At 47.9% G+C, this 18055-nt stretch overlaps 1 protein-coding gene across 2 annotated transcripts in view; it reads right to left on the bottom strand.

Annotated features, from left to right (window-relative positions):
* The window catches only part of znf423 (zinc finger protein 423), a 138953-nt gene that overhangs the window by 109307 nt on the left and 11591 nt on the right, over positions 1-18055 (bottom strand). For both annotated transcript variants that reach the window (XM_041837325.2, XM_041837326.2), the window contains exon 2: positions 4023-4085. In XM_041837325.2, the coding sequence (XP_041693259.1) occupies positions 4023-4085 (63 nt within the window). The remainder of the gene's footprint in view (positions 1-4022; positions 4086-18055) is intronic.

An 18055-nucleotide genomic window follows, 5' to 3' on the forward strand; every position in this document is an offset into this window, starting at 1 on the left:
AAGTAAAACATGGATGGACTGCAAATAGCTCTAGTGGAGTATGTTTGAGAGGGGATTCAGAAGGAATGCTCCACTTTACTGTGAACATGAGTCAGGTACAGCAGATAGACAGCAAGAAAAACAGGCCTGGCGAGGGATTGAGGTACATACCATTGTATTCACTATGCCTGGTAAATGTTTCAAAAAGAATGTCAAAACTATTTATTGAGTGAAAAAAACAAGTGTGGAATATTCTGAGTGACCAAGGCATGTGCCTCTCACCGTTCAGGAAAATATTGAACACCTTGTGCCCTTAAAATAGCCACCGCTAATCACTATGGGAGGTTCACTGGGTATAGTGTGAGAAAAGCTAATTTACCATTTGTACAATGTTGTATGAATCTGTGAACCTCCTGAACTGACCTCTAGGCTTCACGTCCGCTGTCAGGTGCATACATTATGGGTACTAACAAAAGGCCTGGGGTCTGGGACACACAGAGACACAGGCTGAGCAGGTGCAGCCGGACGCAGCCGCATTGCCCCAGTCTCTCTGGGGAGCCCTCTCCTTCTCCCAGTAAACAGGGGGACCTATTTAAAGCAGGCCTCTCTCCACAGCTCCCCTGTCCTCTTCCGACTGTGTTTTCAAAATACAGGGCTCCCCCCAGGGAGCCAGCAGAGGCACTGTGTACCAGGCTCAGTGTGTCTCTACCCCAACCCCCCCCAGAGAGGCAGGGGAGCGCAGCACCCAACACCAGCCCCTCCACCCAGAGAGGGTGATGAAAACCAAAAGGAGTGTCATGGAAGAAAGGGAGTGAATTAAATCACACACACAAACAGCCTGACAGCTGCTCACCAATGCCATCACCTGTTCCAGCCCGTGGCTTCACACACGCACATGCTAGCACACACCTCCTCCTCACACATTAAAACTGTTTTCCTGTCGTTGCCTTGGGGAAATTAAAAATATATTATGGCCCTCCAGAGGTTTATACAGAGAGATGGAGAGAGAGGGAAAAAGGAAGACAAAAGAGAAAGAGAGAGACGCGTGTCCTCTAGTCTACATCATCAAGATGTCCATACATTAGTTAGCGAGGACAGAAAGGAGGGCCGTCTTCCTGTGTCTCAGTCTGCCCCTTGTAATATCTTCTTCTTCTCCTCCCCCTCTTTCTCCTCCCTTCGAGGGGGAAAATAAAACCAGTACATTCTTTCCCCCGGACGGCTGGCGCACACTCAGGTTGGAGCCCGGAGGGGACTGAAAGCGTGCACAGCCACGAGACTGACTGACATCTCACTTTACACAGACAGACAGAGAGAGAGAGAGAGAGACAGAGAGAGAGAGACAGAGAGAGAGAGAGAGAGACAGTGGAGTGATCCAACACACACTGTTAAAAGGACATCCTGGAGTCAAAACAAAACACACACACTATAACCCAACAAATATACAGACATGACACACAAACAACGCACAAAACCTTCAAACTATCGTGTAAACAATCCTCCAAATTACAGTACACAGGAGTTTTTTAACTAATTTAATCTTTGACTCTTGGAATGGAAGTCTGATATGTTTTCAATAACAATAGTCTTTCTAGTTACTTTCTTCTTCTAAAAATGTGTGCATGTCTTGTGATGCTTATGCCTTTGATGCCTGTAATGTTAGCTTAGCATCTCTGTCTGCTGCACTGTCCTTACACCATACTGTTCCTTTAGCGAGAACACCATACTGTTCCTATAGCGACCATACTGTTCGTATAGCGATGACACCATACTGTTCCCGTATCATCACATAGGCGGTCCAGTAGTGAGGTCACAGACAACACCCACAGCCCAATGGTGTAATGGCAGGGCCGGGGGAAAAAAAGCCCTTCTCATTGGTGTCACTGATGCAACGGCCAGCCAATCGCTGCGGGAGGAAATTAATCAAATAATCGAATTCAGCTCCATTACAGCGCCATATCGGCCCTTTGCTCAGGGATATGAGACGACTTTTTCCACCATGAATCACAGTCCACATAGACAGGGTGCAGTGTGTGTGTCTGCATTGATTGTGTATATAAGAGGTCATGGAGAAACCGTTGCCTCGCAAAATTCTGCCTAGAAGACAGCCTGTAGCATAGCGTGTATATAGCCAAGTTATCGTTACTCACTGTGTATTTATTATTACGTGTTATTACTTCTCTATTATTTCTCCATTTTCTTTCTATCTGTATTGTTGGGAAGGGCCTGTAAGCATTTCACTATTAGTCTACACCTGTTGTTTACGAAGCATGTGAAAAATACAATTTGATTTGATTTGCGCACTTGTTGTGTGCTTTACCCTGGTGTTTCCTATCAGACAGTGAAGCAGGAGTGGCTTTCCAACAGGAAGCCTGCAAAACAAGGCTGAACTTCACAGCTCTGGTGGCACTTTTTAAAAACATCACCACTGACTGCCCCGCCTCCTCCTCCCCCCTCCTTCCACAGAAATGACAAACGTCTGAACTACTCTCCAAAAACTCACCCTCTGTCCCCCTTTCCCTCTCTCCCTCCATCTCACTCATCCCCTCCCTCTCCTGGTCTCCAGTGTCAGACCTGGCAAATTTTCTGTATTTTCTCCTTTCCGTTTCTCCCCCTCTGGGCCAGGGAGGGATGTGTTGTTTTTCTGTCTCAAGGAGGCTGGGGTGGGGGGGGGGGCACCTCCTGTGGGACAGACCGAAGGGGCCCTCTGAGCTCCTCGGGGGGGAGAGGGGGTTGGCTCTTCCCTCAGTCGCCCCCTCAGCCTCCGCCCCCTGCTGCTCTTTCCAAACTCAACACACATTTTCCAGAGAAGGGAAGGGGGGAAAATATTTGAATTTAATACCAGCAAAAGCCTGCCAGTGTCCTTGTCGACATCATCTCCCAGGGAATAAAGGGAAGGAAGGTTTTTTATCTTTTTAAATAAGAAATGGCGAGCAGCCCCCCTGAGCCTGAACACAGGAGCACAAACAAACACAGGGAGAGAGAGAGAGAGAGAGAGAGAGAGAGAGAGAGAGAGACAGATTTTGTGTGTAGGGAAGAGGTGAAGAGAACAAGCAGGGAGGAAGAGAGCAGAGCTAGTGAGAGCACTGGGACTCCCCTTCCTACTGTATCTCACACATAAAGCACATTCCAGCCACCCAGGACCTCAGTCAGCACACAGCAGAAGCCCCTGCCTCATCACACCCTTGGGGCCTCACTTTCCAATTCCCCCTCCCAGAAGAACCGACAGAGCGAGGGAGGGAGAGAAGGAGGGCAGAGAGAGAGAGCACCGTTTAGATAAAGAACATTCAGCTCTCGTATCTCTCACAGCTGTAAAATAAAATAATACATATTCTCCTTCATAATGTTACACTGAGGACTGACTCAAAGACTAGAGGGCCAACATGTCATTGTCATCATAAGCAGTCAGTCACCATCCTCATACAGTGTTCTGTAAAATGGGTCCATTTAGCTGCTGCATCATCTCCAGGTACAGCCATACCAATGGCTCCATGGGCGTGACTGTGGGTCTGCATTGCATGTAAAGAAAATTAAAGTGGGTGCCATGCTTTAATCAAAGGGACCCTTAAAATGTATCCAAAAAGTGGAACATTGAACAAAATTATCTTGATTGCATTCATCATGACACTATTTGGGCCCATCAGGAACCCATTCCACTGCTGTGCTGTAGGCCCTATGTGAATAGCTGGATAGAGCAGGCTGGGAGGAGGGAGGACAGGGGCGTTGATTCAGTGCAGCTACTTTACCACCAAAACCTCAAACAGGATGTGAGACTGCTGGAGCCCCAGAGTCCTGTCTGCCTGCACATGCAGGCCTGGACATCAGCCTCCTGTGAAAAGCTCTCCCTCCCTCGCGCCATACCTCCCTCTCTCATCCCCCTCTCCCATGGAGCAGAACATTATGGGCCATGTGGAATTGATATTAGAGATTCCCGTTCAATGGGTCGTCTGGCGGCAGAGCTGGAATGTGACATATAGAATCTAATCTGTGTGTCGGATCTGACAGCTGCCTGGCAGGCTGCACCCTTCCAATAACAAAGCAGATACCTGTTTGGACGGACGATGAATCCCAGTTCCCTGCAAACTCCGACGACTCGCCTTCTTCTACCGCTAGAGAGAGGGGGAGAGAGAGAAGGAGAGAAAGACAAAAGAGAGGGATGCTTAGAAATACATACAGTATCTGTAGGATTACATCATTTTGTTGGTTTATCTGAATCCACATGACAATGCCTTAAAAACACACAAAGGTAGACCTCAAAATAAGTGTTCAATCATTCATTAGCTGGGTGGTTGGTGGGAGAAAACATAAAGGGTCCCCTGTCTGTCTGTCTATCCTGAGTGACTGTGTGCCCGTGTGCCCGTGTGCCCGTGTGCCCGTGTGCCCGTGTGCCCGTGTGCCCGTGTGCCCGTGTGCCCGTGTGCCCGTGTGCCCGAGTGACTGAGTGACTGAGTGACTGTGTGACTGTGTGACTGTGTGACTGTGTGACTGTGTGACTGTGTGACTGTGTGACTGTGTGAATGTGGTCTCCTTGTTTTGTTTTCATGTACTAATTTCAGAGGTGCGATATATGTAACAACAACAACCAGATCAGAACAGGAATGTGTGATGAAGGTTTTCCTGGGCACTGCAGAGGAAGGAAGCTCCGCTGGCACACAAACAGGAAATGGCAGTAGTCAGGACACAATGACGCCCCCCCCTCCTTCCCCTCTACCCCCCACCCTCCTCCTTCCCCTCTACGCCCCCCCCCTCCTTCCCCCCTCCTCCCTCAACCCCATGGCCCAGGGTATGGGCCAACACCAGTCCAGTGGAAGCCACGAAAACAACCTGACATAAATCAAAACTGTTTTCTTTATTAGGGTGAGGATGAGGTAAAAATAATTCCCAGAGCTAGTATGTAGACACTTTTGAGTTTTTTTGTAAATGTGTGAATTCCCCACCTAAGTTTAAATAAAGTTGAGGAAAAAGAAAAGCTAATACCACACCTAAATACTTACAGACCCATTCCAGAAAAAAATGATATACTCCTCCTATTGGGCTGAGTGTGCAGATTGGACGATGCAGTGGCCAGTGCATTTTCCCATCATGCTCTTGGTCTGTCCAGGCAGAACTCAGCAGGGTGGTCAGAGTGGACTCTATTTCATATTCCCCGACAAAGCCAAGGGCAACAGACCCTGTTTTCCATTCTTCAACCATCCCATGTTCATTTCATGAGTGCGATCCTGATATCTGGGACCAGTGTGTCGGCCAGAAGGCCCAGTCCAGACTCCAGACTCCGAGTGGACTGGCCTTGTTGCTGATGGCCTAGAGCTAAAACCCCTGGAAGACTGGGGTCAACTCTGGTCCTGCACCATAACATCTCTCTCCATCTCTCACTATTCCTCTCTATTTCTCTTTCTTTTCCCTGAGGTAGCCAGGACTTTGCTCAAGCTGAAGCGCTGCCATTTGGCAGCTCAGACTCTCTCTCGACAGTGTCTCTCAGTAGTACCTTTTCACCATTCGTGGAGTATTCCCATAGTACAGAAGACTCAGAGAGTTACCTCTCTTTGGGTGTTTCTGAGGAGAGATCACTCTTCCGGCGTGTTTGGGGGAAACTGTGGGCTGGGTCTGGACCAAGGTGCCATTTGGACTGTAGTATGTATGAGCCCATCCTGCTCTTAGATCCTCCTAGAGGACATTTACTGAACTCCAGGAGTTGTCTGCAGCCCATGGCTCATACATCAGGTGCTGGGGAGGGATTCTAGGGTCTCACTATTTGGACTGTCATATACAGGAATTATACTATTTGGGGAAAAAATACAATTTGTCACGCCCAATGAGGCATTTTCTTAGGAACGAGGACACAGTCTAAACCCCACTGTGTCATAACACATGCTAGATCCAATACAAACGGCGGTCAAAGTCTACAGTCAGTTGATCTTCTTTAAATAGGTCTAGCCTGCAGTGGACCTGTTCATTCCTAAAGACACTGCTTTCCCAGTGGAGGAGGAATAGCGCTAAATTACACCCAATCAGGGCTCCACTCATCCTCCATTTAGCGCTTCATTAGAGCGGGAATATTAAAGTGTAGTCAGGCAGAGAGGAGAGCAGAGCAGGGTAGAGGAGAAGAGGTGAGATGGTTCTTTTTACAAACACAACTACCAAGTACTACTGTGCTCAGCTAACCTGCAGGCAACAGCACACAGCAACCCCATCCATACACACAACTGTACACACAGCTCCCCAGCAAAAACAAGTGAAGCTCGGGGCACTACCAGACCCCAGCCTCCCACACAGAGCTATAGTGCACTGGGTGTATTGCAGAAAAACCATCCATCTCTGATGGAAGCGGACAGGATCATTACCCGCTTTAAAAACCTCATTTAGAGATTGTGGAGATTACACAGACACCTATTGATCGGTCTGGGCTTTCCTGGAATGATTAATCTCCAAATGTTGCCAGATTCTTTTTTCTAACCATTATTTAGATTCCATAGATTCCATTCCACTACATTTAAGAATGCAGAAGGCAATCACTGGGATAGAGTTCAGAGGCAATGCAGATGCTCACACTATACACTGAACCATACACCGTCTTGTTGCTATGGAGAGGCATGGTCAGGAAAGGGGGAAAAGGAGGGGAATGCCAGTGCTGACGGGCCGGGGTTTGGGGCTTGGCCCTAGAGATGTGGACACAGGACGGGATACAGATGTTTCCCGGAGCGATTGGTCCTGGGGGCGAGACCGAGCCCACATTACCAGAAACACACTCTGAAAAGAGCCAGTGGAGGATAGAGACAGACCTCACACCACGATCACCAGGCAGACAAACAAAGCAAGAGAAACAGACAGAGAAAGAAAAAGAGAAGGGGGAGATAAAGAAAACGATCATTAGAAAGAGATAAAAACACCATTCTAATAAAAGCATTTGACCGTGGGGAATTGCTCGTCTTCATTAGCAGAGAGGATATATTTATTTATTTCCAGATTTACTCTCCCTGCCTGCGTCCCATGTGTACCGTGCACTGTTCATGTGAACCCTGAAGCCAGCGGGAGGTAGAGAGAGTAGGAGAGTAGTGGAGGGGGGAGACTGCTAAACAGAGGCAGAGAGAGTGGGAGTATGTAGCAGAGAGAGAATGTAAGGTAGGAGAAGTATATACAGTACTACTTTATACACAGTTGGTCCCTCCCCTGTTTTTAAATTCCCTCAGAAGCTCTGTGACATCATCATTAACCTACAGTAAAACAGCCCTGTGAGAGGAACGGGTGGTCTAATGACTCCAACATGTTTCAATAGGTTACCTTGGATACCCTCTGTTTCCTACTTACACTGACCAGCCTTTGCCAAAACACACACCGGGGCTGTGAGAGAAATGGGAAACTGATACCTATAACTCAACAACCAGAACGGGATCCCCTTTTGCCCTCCTCCCCTCCCCTCTCAGTCCACACACTACTGAGGTGTGATTTAGCCCCTCTTTCACCAACTGGGACCATTTCCACAAATCATAACCTAAGTTACAGACTGATCGTACTCAGTATTGGTGTTCCTCCCAGACCGTTCCACTATAACAGTCCCCTACCCTCTCTAAACACCTGTCAGTATTGAGCTGAGAGTATGTGAGCCAGGTAGAGAGGGGTTAACAACTCCTAGCTCCCAGAATTGCAGGGGCAGGCTCCTCTCCCGCTGCCTCCCTCTTTAAACTATTATTTAAGAGATAGAAAAAACACAGCTCCCCAAAGGGGCACACACAAACACACACACACCCAATCCTTGACACCATTCTATATTATTGAAATTACTCCTCTGTTAATTGCTGCTCTGGCGGTGGGAGCGCGTGCTGCTATTTGCATTTCTGGGCCCGTTAAGCAGTGTTAAGCTGCAACATTATGACACACAAGCTAATGTAGCTAGGGTAGCGTTGCTGTCGGCAACACAGCAATCAGCATAGCAGCGAATGGCACGAGGGTAGAGATCAAACGAGACCACTCTCGACGACATCACAAATAGCGAGCGTGAATTTACCAGACAAAAGCCCCTGTGCCAATAGGGGGGATGGGAGAACAACGCTGTGTTCCAAACGTGCCCTTTCTAAATGAGCGCTTTTATTTATCCAAGGAATGATGCGTGTGCTCCTCCACAGAAAGCAAACAAGGTGCCGGGGACCTCGGGGAACACACCCAGACCCCCTATCAGACAAAGAGCCTACCTCACACAGCCTCTTCATACAACCCCAAACACACACCCCAGGGAGTGCCTTGCATTGACAAAGAGAATGTTCCGGTATAGGCAGTAAAGACAGTAAAGATAGCCTCAGTCTGCAGTCATGTTCTAGACCAGCGTTTCACAAACTCGGTCCTTGGGACCCCAAGGGGTGCACGTTTTGGTTTTTACCCTAACACTACACAGCTGGTTCAAATGATCAAATCTTGATGATTAGCTGATTATTTGAATCAGCTGTGTAGTGCTAGGGCAAAAACCACAACGTGCACCCCTTGGGGTCCGAGGACAGAGTTTGGGAAACCCTGTCCTAGACCTTCTGTTAGTACACTGTAGAACACAGGTCCAGTGCTAGACACATACAGAAAGAAAGAAAGGATAGATAGAGAGAGAGAGATGAAAGGCTGCTTCAATATGCAGATCGGATAATGAACAATCTAACAGAAGGAAATGTAAAGGAGAGTGGTTTCACCTGGGCCCAGCTCCACTGCAGCCGTCTGCAGGAGAGGTAGACACAGAATACGTAATGTGTGTGGAGCCGCTCCCCTGGCCAGGAGGGGCGGGCCGCACAGTCCTGCTGCTGGCCCCCGGCCATTCTGTCTGATTAAGTCTTCTACACTTAAGGGATAAAACCCTGCTCTCCCCATCTCCCACTGGAAGCCATTAGCAGCCCCCTATTCGCAGGTCCATGAGAGTGTGTGTGTGTGTGTTGTACAGAGCATGTGTGATTGTATGAATCTTTAAATGCATCCGATAATGTGTGTGTGAGTGTACAGGCCTGTGTGTGTATGCGTGTACTAGAGTGTGTGTATGTGTGTACTAGAGTGTGTGTACTAGAGTGTGTGTATACAGTGGGGGAAAAAAGTATTTAGTCAGCCACCAATTGTGCAAGTTCTCCCACTTAAAAAGATGAGAGAGGCCTGTCATTTTCATCATAGGTACACGTCAACTATGACAGACAAAATGAGGGAAAAAAATCAAGAAAATCACATTGTAGGATTTTTAATGAATTTATTTGCAAATTTTGGTGGAAAATAAGTATTTGGTCAATAACAAAAGTTTCTCAATACTTTGTTATATACCCTTTGTTGGCAATGACACAGGTCAAACGTTTTCTGTAAGTCTTCACAAGGTTTTCACACACTGTTGCTGGTATTTTGGCCCATTCCTCCATGCAGATCTCCTCTAGAGCAGTGATGTTTTGGGGCTGTCGCTGGGCAACAAGGACTTTCAGCTCCCTCCAAAGATTTTCAATGGGGTTGAGATCTGGAGACTGGCTAGGCCACTCCAGGACCTTTTAAATGCTTCTTACGAAGCCACTCCTTCGTTGCCCGGGCGGTGTGTTTGGGATCATTGTCATGCTGAAAGACCCAGCCACGTTTCATCTTCAATGCCCTTGCTGATGGAAGGAGGTTTTCACTCAAAATCTCACGATACATGGCCCCATTCATTCTTTCCTTTACACGGATCAGTTGTCCTGGTCCCTTTGCAGAAAAACAGCCCCAAAGCATGATGTTTCCACCCCCATGCTTCACAGTAGGTATGGTGTTCTTTGGATGTAACTCAGCATTCTTTGTCCTCCAAACACGACGAGTTGAGTTTTTACCAAAAAGTTATATTTTGGTTTCATCTGACCATATGACATTCTCCCAATCCTCTTCTGGATCATCCATATGCACTCTAGCAAACTTCAGACGGGCCTGGACATGTACTGGCTTAAGCAGGGGGACACGTCTGGCACTGCAGGATTTTAGTCCCTGGCGGCGTAGTGTGTTACTGATGGTAGGCTTTGTTACTTTAGTCCCAGCTCTCTGCTGGTCATTCACTAGGTCCCCCCGTGTGGTTCTGGGATTTTTGCTCACCGTTCTTGTGATCATTTTGACCCCACGGGGTGAGATCTTGCGTGGAGCCCCAGATCGAGGGAGATTATCAGTGGTCTTGTATGTCTTCCATTTCCTAATAATTGCTCCCACAGTTGATTTCTTCAAACCAAGCTGCTTACCTATTGCAGATTCAGTCTTCCCAGCCTGGTGAAGGTCTACAATTTTGTTTCTGGTGTCCTTTGACAGCTCTTTGGTCTTGGCCATAGTGGAGTTTGGAGTGTGACTGTTTGAGGTTGTGGACAGGTGTCTTTTATACTGATAACAAGTTCAAACAGGTGCCATTAATACAGGTAACGAGTGGAGGACAGAGGAGCCTCTTAAAGAAGAAGTTACAGGTCTGTGAGAGCCAGAAATCTTGCTTGTTTGTAGGTGACCAAATACTTATTTTCCACCATAATTTGCAAATAAATTCATTAAAAATCCTACAATGTGATTTTCTGGAAAAATAATTCTCAATTTGTCTGTCATAGTTGACGTGTACCTATGAGGAAAATTACAGGCCTCTCTCATCTTTTTAAGTGGGAGAACTTGCACAATTGGTGGCTGACTAAATACTTTTTTCCCCCACTGTATGTGTACTAGAGTGTGTGTATGTGTATACTAGAACTGCAGCCCTACACCCTGGGAGCCTACCCAGCAGGCTGCAGCCCTACACCCTGGGAGCCTACCCAGCAGGCTGCAGCCCTACACCCTGGGAGCCTACCCAGCAGGCTGCAGCCCTACACCCTGGGAGCCTACCCAGCAGGCTGCAGCCCTACACCCTGGGAGCCTAACCAGCAGGCTGCAGCCCAGAGCAGAGCCCCATTAGAGTCCTGCTAGAGCCTGAGCCTTAGCCAGACCCCTTCATTAACATGAACTCTCACTGGATCCACAGGCCCACCGCCCCAGCCCTGCACCACCCCACACCCCTTACCACAACACACACCCACCACACCGCATCACCCTGCAACGTGACAAGCAGCAATGGCGCAGTCCGCAGCCAGACACACAATCAGGCCTCATGTACACGGAGCAACACACACACGCACACACACCCAATCGAACCTGAATTATGGCTGTTTGATCTCCACACATAAGATGGAGGAGAGCTCCATCTCTATAAATGTGTAAAACAGACAGAGAGAAGAAGACATAAACATGAAAGAGTTGAAATCATTACAAACTCGCAGTGTTTCCCCAACACTCCAGCGCGCTACTTCCTAGTTCTATTAGCCATGTACAAATGGAGCTGTTCTCTTTTAGAAGCCTTTGGGTGTTCACTTCTCTTCAACTCACATACTGCACAGGGTCACACTGATAGCATGCATCCTGAACAAACCCAAGACTGACTGAACAGTAACATCTATGGGCTGCCTAACTATTTAGAATGGCTGATTACTGTCCTTTTTACTGATTGTGTCTTTTCAAACCAAATGGTCCTCTACGACCACACACATACACACACCTCGAGCTACAGGTACAGCCAATGGCTTTTCCATAGACATAGCAGAGGGAAAGACAAAGAGTCTTGGGTTTCAAGATAATTCATCAAAGATAAAAGCCTGGCTTGTTCTGCATGGCTTAATAGATTTTAATAGCTGGGAGAATGATAGGGACATGCATAGTGCAGTCTGCATGTGATGGACCAAACCCCCCTAGGGAGCTAGCAAAACTACTGACGACACCCATCTCCTCACACACACAGCCCTGCTCACATGATCTGACACACACACAAACTCTCTCTCATTCTCCTACACACGCATTCACTCATGAGAGACTCACTCACTCTGTCTCATCCTCTCATACATTCATACATACAAACACAGTTGGGGATTAGGGCTTGGTGCTAGACCGTGTTCACTCTTGCGGCTCACTACATTGTGCGCAAACACACAAAGACACGCGACTGGAATAAAAGAGAATTCCTCTGCCAGTGAAGAGAGCTGAACATCACTGTAGTCCTGACTAGAAGGCCAGCAGCCACACTGACTTGCACGTTCGGACTTCCACAGGGGAGGACTAAACCAACTCAACACTAACAGCAAGACAACAACAATGTAGTCTATTAGGTCATTCATCAAAGTGATGGGAGTGTAGAGCTGAGTGCTGCAGTCAATCTACATCGCAATCCCCCCTCTACTCACCCCCACTGCAGCTAAAGCTTCACCACAACGCATGCAGGGCCCCATTGTCTGCCCTGCTGTTCCCCTGCCGTTCCCCACCAAACCCCCGAACCATAATCAAATGACAACATGGGCACAATGGCAGGGATGGCAATTCCCAGGGTGCTCCTCTGCGCTACCTGTGTTCACAGAGGAAGTGTGGACAGAGAGGGCTGAGAGGGGGCTGCAGGGGCCCTTATCACCACAACGGGTCACTCTGGCCAATCACACACTGGCTACAGGCCCAGGAGGGCGGGGGCCTGGAATTTCCTGCTGGACAGGACACAGGCACATAGATCCAACCCCCACTTCCATCCCCCACCCCTGTCCCCACCTCCTCCCCCCTCGGATCCAGGGGGGCTCTCCCATTGGCTGGCTTCAGTGTCCCTCTGGTCACCGCCACTCCACCACTGGCCAAGTGTGATGCCAATCTGCAGCCCAAGCCGTCCCCCGGGGAGCTCTAACGTCAATGGTCTGTCCTCCAAGCCACCACCATGGGACAGGGACAGAAGCTGATTAACCAAATACTTTTATCAGCACTGAAACCGCTCTGCCGCACAAAACAGCCTTAAAAACACAAACCACCACCACTGGCCAGAAAAGCACAAATGGGTAAAGGGGGAAAACAACAGAGAGCTTAGATGGCACAGAGAAAAAAACACAAAGCTTGACGGGCCCACAGCTCTGCCGCTCTCACTGAGGGCATTGCTGCTCCAAAATCCTGTCGAGCAGTCCAGCTACTCCCCCCTACCCCCCACTAGCCCCCTCCCGTACCCGCTAGCCCCCTCTACAGGAGCAAGGGTTTAGAGGCTGGAGAATGCTGGAGGACTAGAGGACAAGCGAGAATGGAGAGAGCTGGAGAGAGAGAGAGAGCAAGAGAGAGAGGATAGGGGTGGAAGAGCAGAGAATGAAAGATAAGAGTGTGGGTGGATGGCTAGCAGCGGTTGTGGGTTTTCAGGTTCGGTCTTCTCAGGCAGCTCTTGGCTGATGCCCTGCGGAGAACTTGGTTAGTCTGAGCCAAGCAGAGCTCTGTGAAGAGCACACCGTCTCCCTGGCTTGATCACCCACTCTCTCTCTTGCCTGGAGCATCCAAGCAGCACCCACGCCAAGACTCAGCCTTAGCCCCAGCTCTACAACCATAGGAGCACTGGCAGAAACAACCCCTGACACAACCACCAGATAAAGGCCTTTTCTTTTTGGACTGAGTCAATGGAGGAGCAGAATGCCTGACTGGCGTACTATATTCCACCACAAAGTAGAGTTCCACAGCAGGACAGGATCCACCTGGCTGGTCTCCAACCAACACCAGAGCAGCAGAGATGAGGGGTGTCAGGTGTGGAAGGCTCTGATCACTCTCTGTTGCCTGGATCAAACAGAGACACACACACATGCACTGAAGACGCTCTGTTCGAACAGGATCTGAAATCAGGGTCAAGTAAGAGCTGGGACACTGGTGACTCAGTGGAAGGGAGAAAAGGGCCAAAGGGAAATGGAAGGCAGGTCAATTCTGTTTCCACTCACAGGATAGGTCCTGTGTCTTCACAAAGCTGTGGTTTTACCACACACACACACACACCTCCTTTCCTGAAGAAAGCCCTGGGTGCTGTGTCAAGCCCTGGGTGCTCTCCCCGTTCCTTTTGATTCTGCACTGTCTGCGTCTGCTTGCACTACCTTTGTCTCAGGCAGCTAAGGAATCCACACTCAGCTTCAGAAACAGCGCCAAGAGATTATCAGCCAACAACAAATCCACCCTTCTCAACACCAAGAGAGAGAAACACTCAACTTTACATTTACACACACACACACACACACGTCTGTCTCCGTTATGTTAGAGAGCAGACAACACAGTGGAAGATTAAAGGGCCTCTCAGATCTCCAATGTGTTTTTTCATCCTTCTCAACTGTCAGAGCAGAGGGGAAAATGGTTTCAATATACCTCCAGCTTGTACATAAAACACCAGAGAGAGAGGAAGAGAAAGAATGAGGGAGGGAGGGAACGGGGGACAGAAAAGAGTAATAGGAACATTTGTGAAGAGAAAAGCAGACATGATTAAATCAAAGGGCTGCCTCCCGCTGTCATTGAGTGTGACACAGGTTCACAACGGAACACACTGGGGGGCGACGAGGTAATCACGTTCCAAACGCTCCGCTATGATGCCATCAAAAGGGGACGGGATAGAGAAAGAGACAGACTTCTGTCCCTCCTCCCCACCCCCACTCACACCCCCCACCCCATCCAAAAAGGCAGCATTTGACTGGTGACCTAGGAGGAGGAGGAAGGCCTCTCTGGATTAGAAACCCTCAGGAGACCCTACAGGAATAGATGTGCTGCAGAGAGCTACACCACCACCAATAATACTGTACCCAACTCACAGCCGCATGTACAGATAGAGAGAGCGAAACGGTCATATAGACATGCACAGAGACAGGGAGAGACATACACATGCAGACAGACACATTCACAAGTACAGGGTTACACAGCCACACAGGGAGACAAACATACACAGACATGCAGAGACACAGGCACACATGCACTTAGGCTGCGTTTACACAGGCAGCCCAATTCTGATCTTTTTACACCTATTGGTATTTTGACCAATCAGATCAGCTCTTTTGCTAATAATTGGGAAAAATATCAGAACTGCCTGTGTAAACGCAGCCTTAGGGAGATATACACACATATTCACCAACCCAGACACACACAAAGACAATTGCATCAGACTCAGAGAGGACCCGGGGCTGCTTGGGAGAGAGAGGCAGAATGGGGACCCTTAATTGCCTTATCCTGTAGTACAGGCTGGGGAGTGCTTTTTGACTTGAGATTCCAATTTCACACTAAGGCATTATTTAGTTTGATACAGACTTGATTAGGCATTACAGCAGGCCCTTTTTCTGGAGGAGCTTTGTGGCTCTCAAATCACTGGAGGAAAGATTAACTCTGCAGTCACGCTCCTTCTGAGACCCACAGCCTCACACAGCCTGCTTGGTGTGGCAGGGGAGGGTTCATCTGATCCCAAACACAAACGCATTCAACTTTTACCAATTACCAGAAAGTCTCCTCAATCACTGCCACTAACTATAGTAGGGCCTTATAAAATCTGTTTTGTTTGTCAACTTCGCACCAACCAGAGACCGTTGTTTGGTTAGCGATATTTCTGTAGCGCACATGTGATTGCAGAAATGGCCACTGGATTGATGCAAATAATCATGCTATCATTCTGACAGGTAAGCATAGCCTACTTCGTAGTTCACAATTGAGAAGGTTTTTGGGAACCTGGTAGATGGAAAGAAGACTGTAGTCATTACATTAGCATCATCGCTAATGGCTACACAAAGTGGTAGACAAACGCGCACACACACATAGGGGTATTCTTGTGCCGTTGCCTCTTCAGAAAGTTGAAGGGAAATACGAATCACTGATGCGTTTTGTAAACGTCTTATGATAATCTTGGGCAAATGTATGCATTTTTTAATAAGTTCAATACATTTAGTTGATTTCCTACTAAGTTCAATAAAATGTTTTACATTGTTGAATTCCGTTTTAATGTCTGGACTATTTTAGCTAGACGGACCGTGCTGAGAAAGGGAAAAGTTTACAGATGAAGTTGAGGTGAAGGTGCATGACTAAAGAAAACCCTAATAACTACCAACTACTCCTTCAGTGTAGAAGCTCAGCAGGGCATTACCATGGACATGGTGATGCAGGGCACCACCCTAATCCAGCCTCCTCTGCCCTCCCACCTCCCCATGTATGTTTGGGGAAGAGGAGAGGACGGTCCCTGGACTGCCCATCAACACGGCTGGACCAGGCTGAGGCAGGCTTAGACTCTACATTTTTAAAGCAAAGATCCATCGACCAACACAGGGGCCCCACAGTACACAGCTATATCCTCTCAACCTTACTCCTATTCTCTTTCTGCAGACTCTCACGCTGTCTTTCAGCCCGTTTGATGGTGACATAAAGGATTTATTAGGGGAAAGAAAAACAAGAGAGAAAATACTGATTTTATATATTTTTTAAGACTTCTCTTCTCTTTTGACTCCTTCCTTCACACACACCTTCGCGTAGTCTGAGTGATGGACTCAAAAGCCTCAGACAGCAGTCTACTCAGACAGTGCAGCCCTTAGAGAGGCACTCACAGATAGATGGTTTCAGTGGACACTGTTGGACAGCTAACTCTTCATAGACTACTCTTCTTGTTGTTTGGCTGGTGGGTCGGCTCAATCCTCATTAGACTACAAGCTAAACATCCCTCTGGACCTCTGCACCTCGTTCCCACACCCACCTCTATTCTCCAGTGGCTTCCAGTCACTCATGGCATTGTAGGTAGAATAATACAGAGCTGTGACTGGGAGCTGTGAGCAGAGACCTTCCTTCTCATCTTCACACATCTCAACATATGGACTCAAGCCCTCCCTGCTTCTGTCCATCAACACATCAATTCACACGCACCCCAATTCTAACCCTAATTCTAACCCTAACCCCTAAGCCTAAAATAGCATTTTTCCTTGTGGGGACCAGCAAAATGTCCCCAGTTGTCCGAATTTTCCTTATTTTACTATCGTTGTGAGGACTTCTAGTTCCCACAAGGATAGTAAAACCAAAAACACACAAAACACACAACTTCCCTGATTGGCGCTGACTGGCGCCGGAGAAGATGGCTGCCGTTTTACAGCCCTCTAACCAATTGTACTATTATGTGTGTTTTTCCGCGTTATTTGTAATTTATTTTGTACATAATGTTTCTGCCATCGTCTCTTATAACCAAAAAGAGACAGCGATTACTCACCTCGTATTGGACGAATAATTTTTCTTCATCGAGGCGGCCGCGAAGGATATCCTACAGACACCCGACAAGGCCCAAATCCCCGTCATTCGCATGAGGAAGAGACGGAGATATCGTGGACGTAGGTCGGGGTGCCTTGTAAGGATCCGACGGCGAGCGAGTAAACTGCCGCTCCCATCAATCCTATTAGCCAATCTTCAATCATTGGAAAATAAATTGGATGACCTAAGATTACGGTTATCCTACCAACGGGACATTAAAAACTGTAATATCTTATGTTTCACCGAGTCGTGGCTGAACGACGACATGGATAACATACAGCTGGCGGGATATACGCTACATCGGCAGGATAGAACGGCTGACTCCGGTAAGACAAGGGGTGGCGGTCTGTGTATATTTGTAAACAACAGCTGGTGCACAAAATCAAATACTAAGGAAGTCAGGCAGGTAGCTTAGTGGTTAAGAGCGTTGTGCCAGTAACCGAAAGGTCGCTGGTTCTAATCCCCGAGCCGACTAGGTGAAAAATCTGTCGATGTGCCCTTGAGCAAGGCACTTAACCCTAATTGCTCCTGTAAGTCGCTCTGGATAAGAGTGTCTGCTAAATGACTAAAATGTAAATGAAGTCTCGAGGTTTTGCTCGCCTGAGGTAGAGTATCTTATGATAAGCTGTAGACCACACTATTTACCAAGAGAGTTTTCATCTATATTTTTCATAGCTGTCTATTTACCACCACAAACCAATGCTGGCATTAAGATTGCACTGAATGAGCTGTATAAGAACATAAGTCAACAGGAAAACGCTCATCCAGAGGCAGTGCTCCTAGTGGCCGGGGACTTTAATGCAGGGAAACTTAAATCCGTTCTACCTCATTTCTACCAGCATGTTAAATGTGCAACCAGAGGAAAAAAAACTCTAGACCACCTTTACGCCACACACAGAGACGCATACAAAGCTCTCCCTCGCCCTCCATTTGCCAAATCTGACCATAACTCTATCCTCCTGATTCCTGCTTATAAGCAAAAACTAAAGCAGGAAGCACCAGTGACTCGGTTAATAAAAAAGTGGTCAGA

This window comes from Coregonus clupeaformis, chromosome 19 (genome assembly GCF_020615455.1).
Source record: "Coregonus clupeaformis isolate EN_2021a chromosome 19, ASM2061545v1, whole genome shotgun sequence".
Classification (NCBI taxonomy): domain Eukaryota; kingdom Metazoa; phylum Chordata; class Actinopteri; order Salmoniformes; family Salmonidae; genus Coregonus; species Coregonus clupeaformis.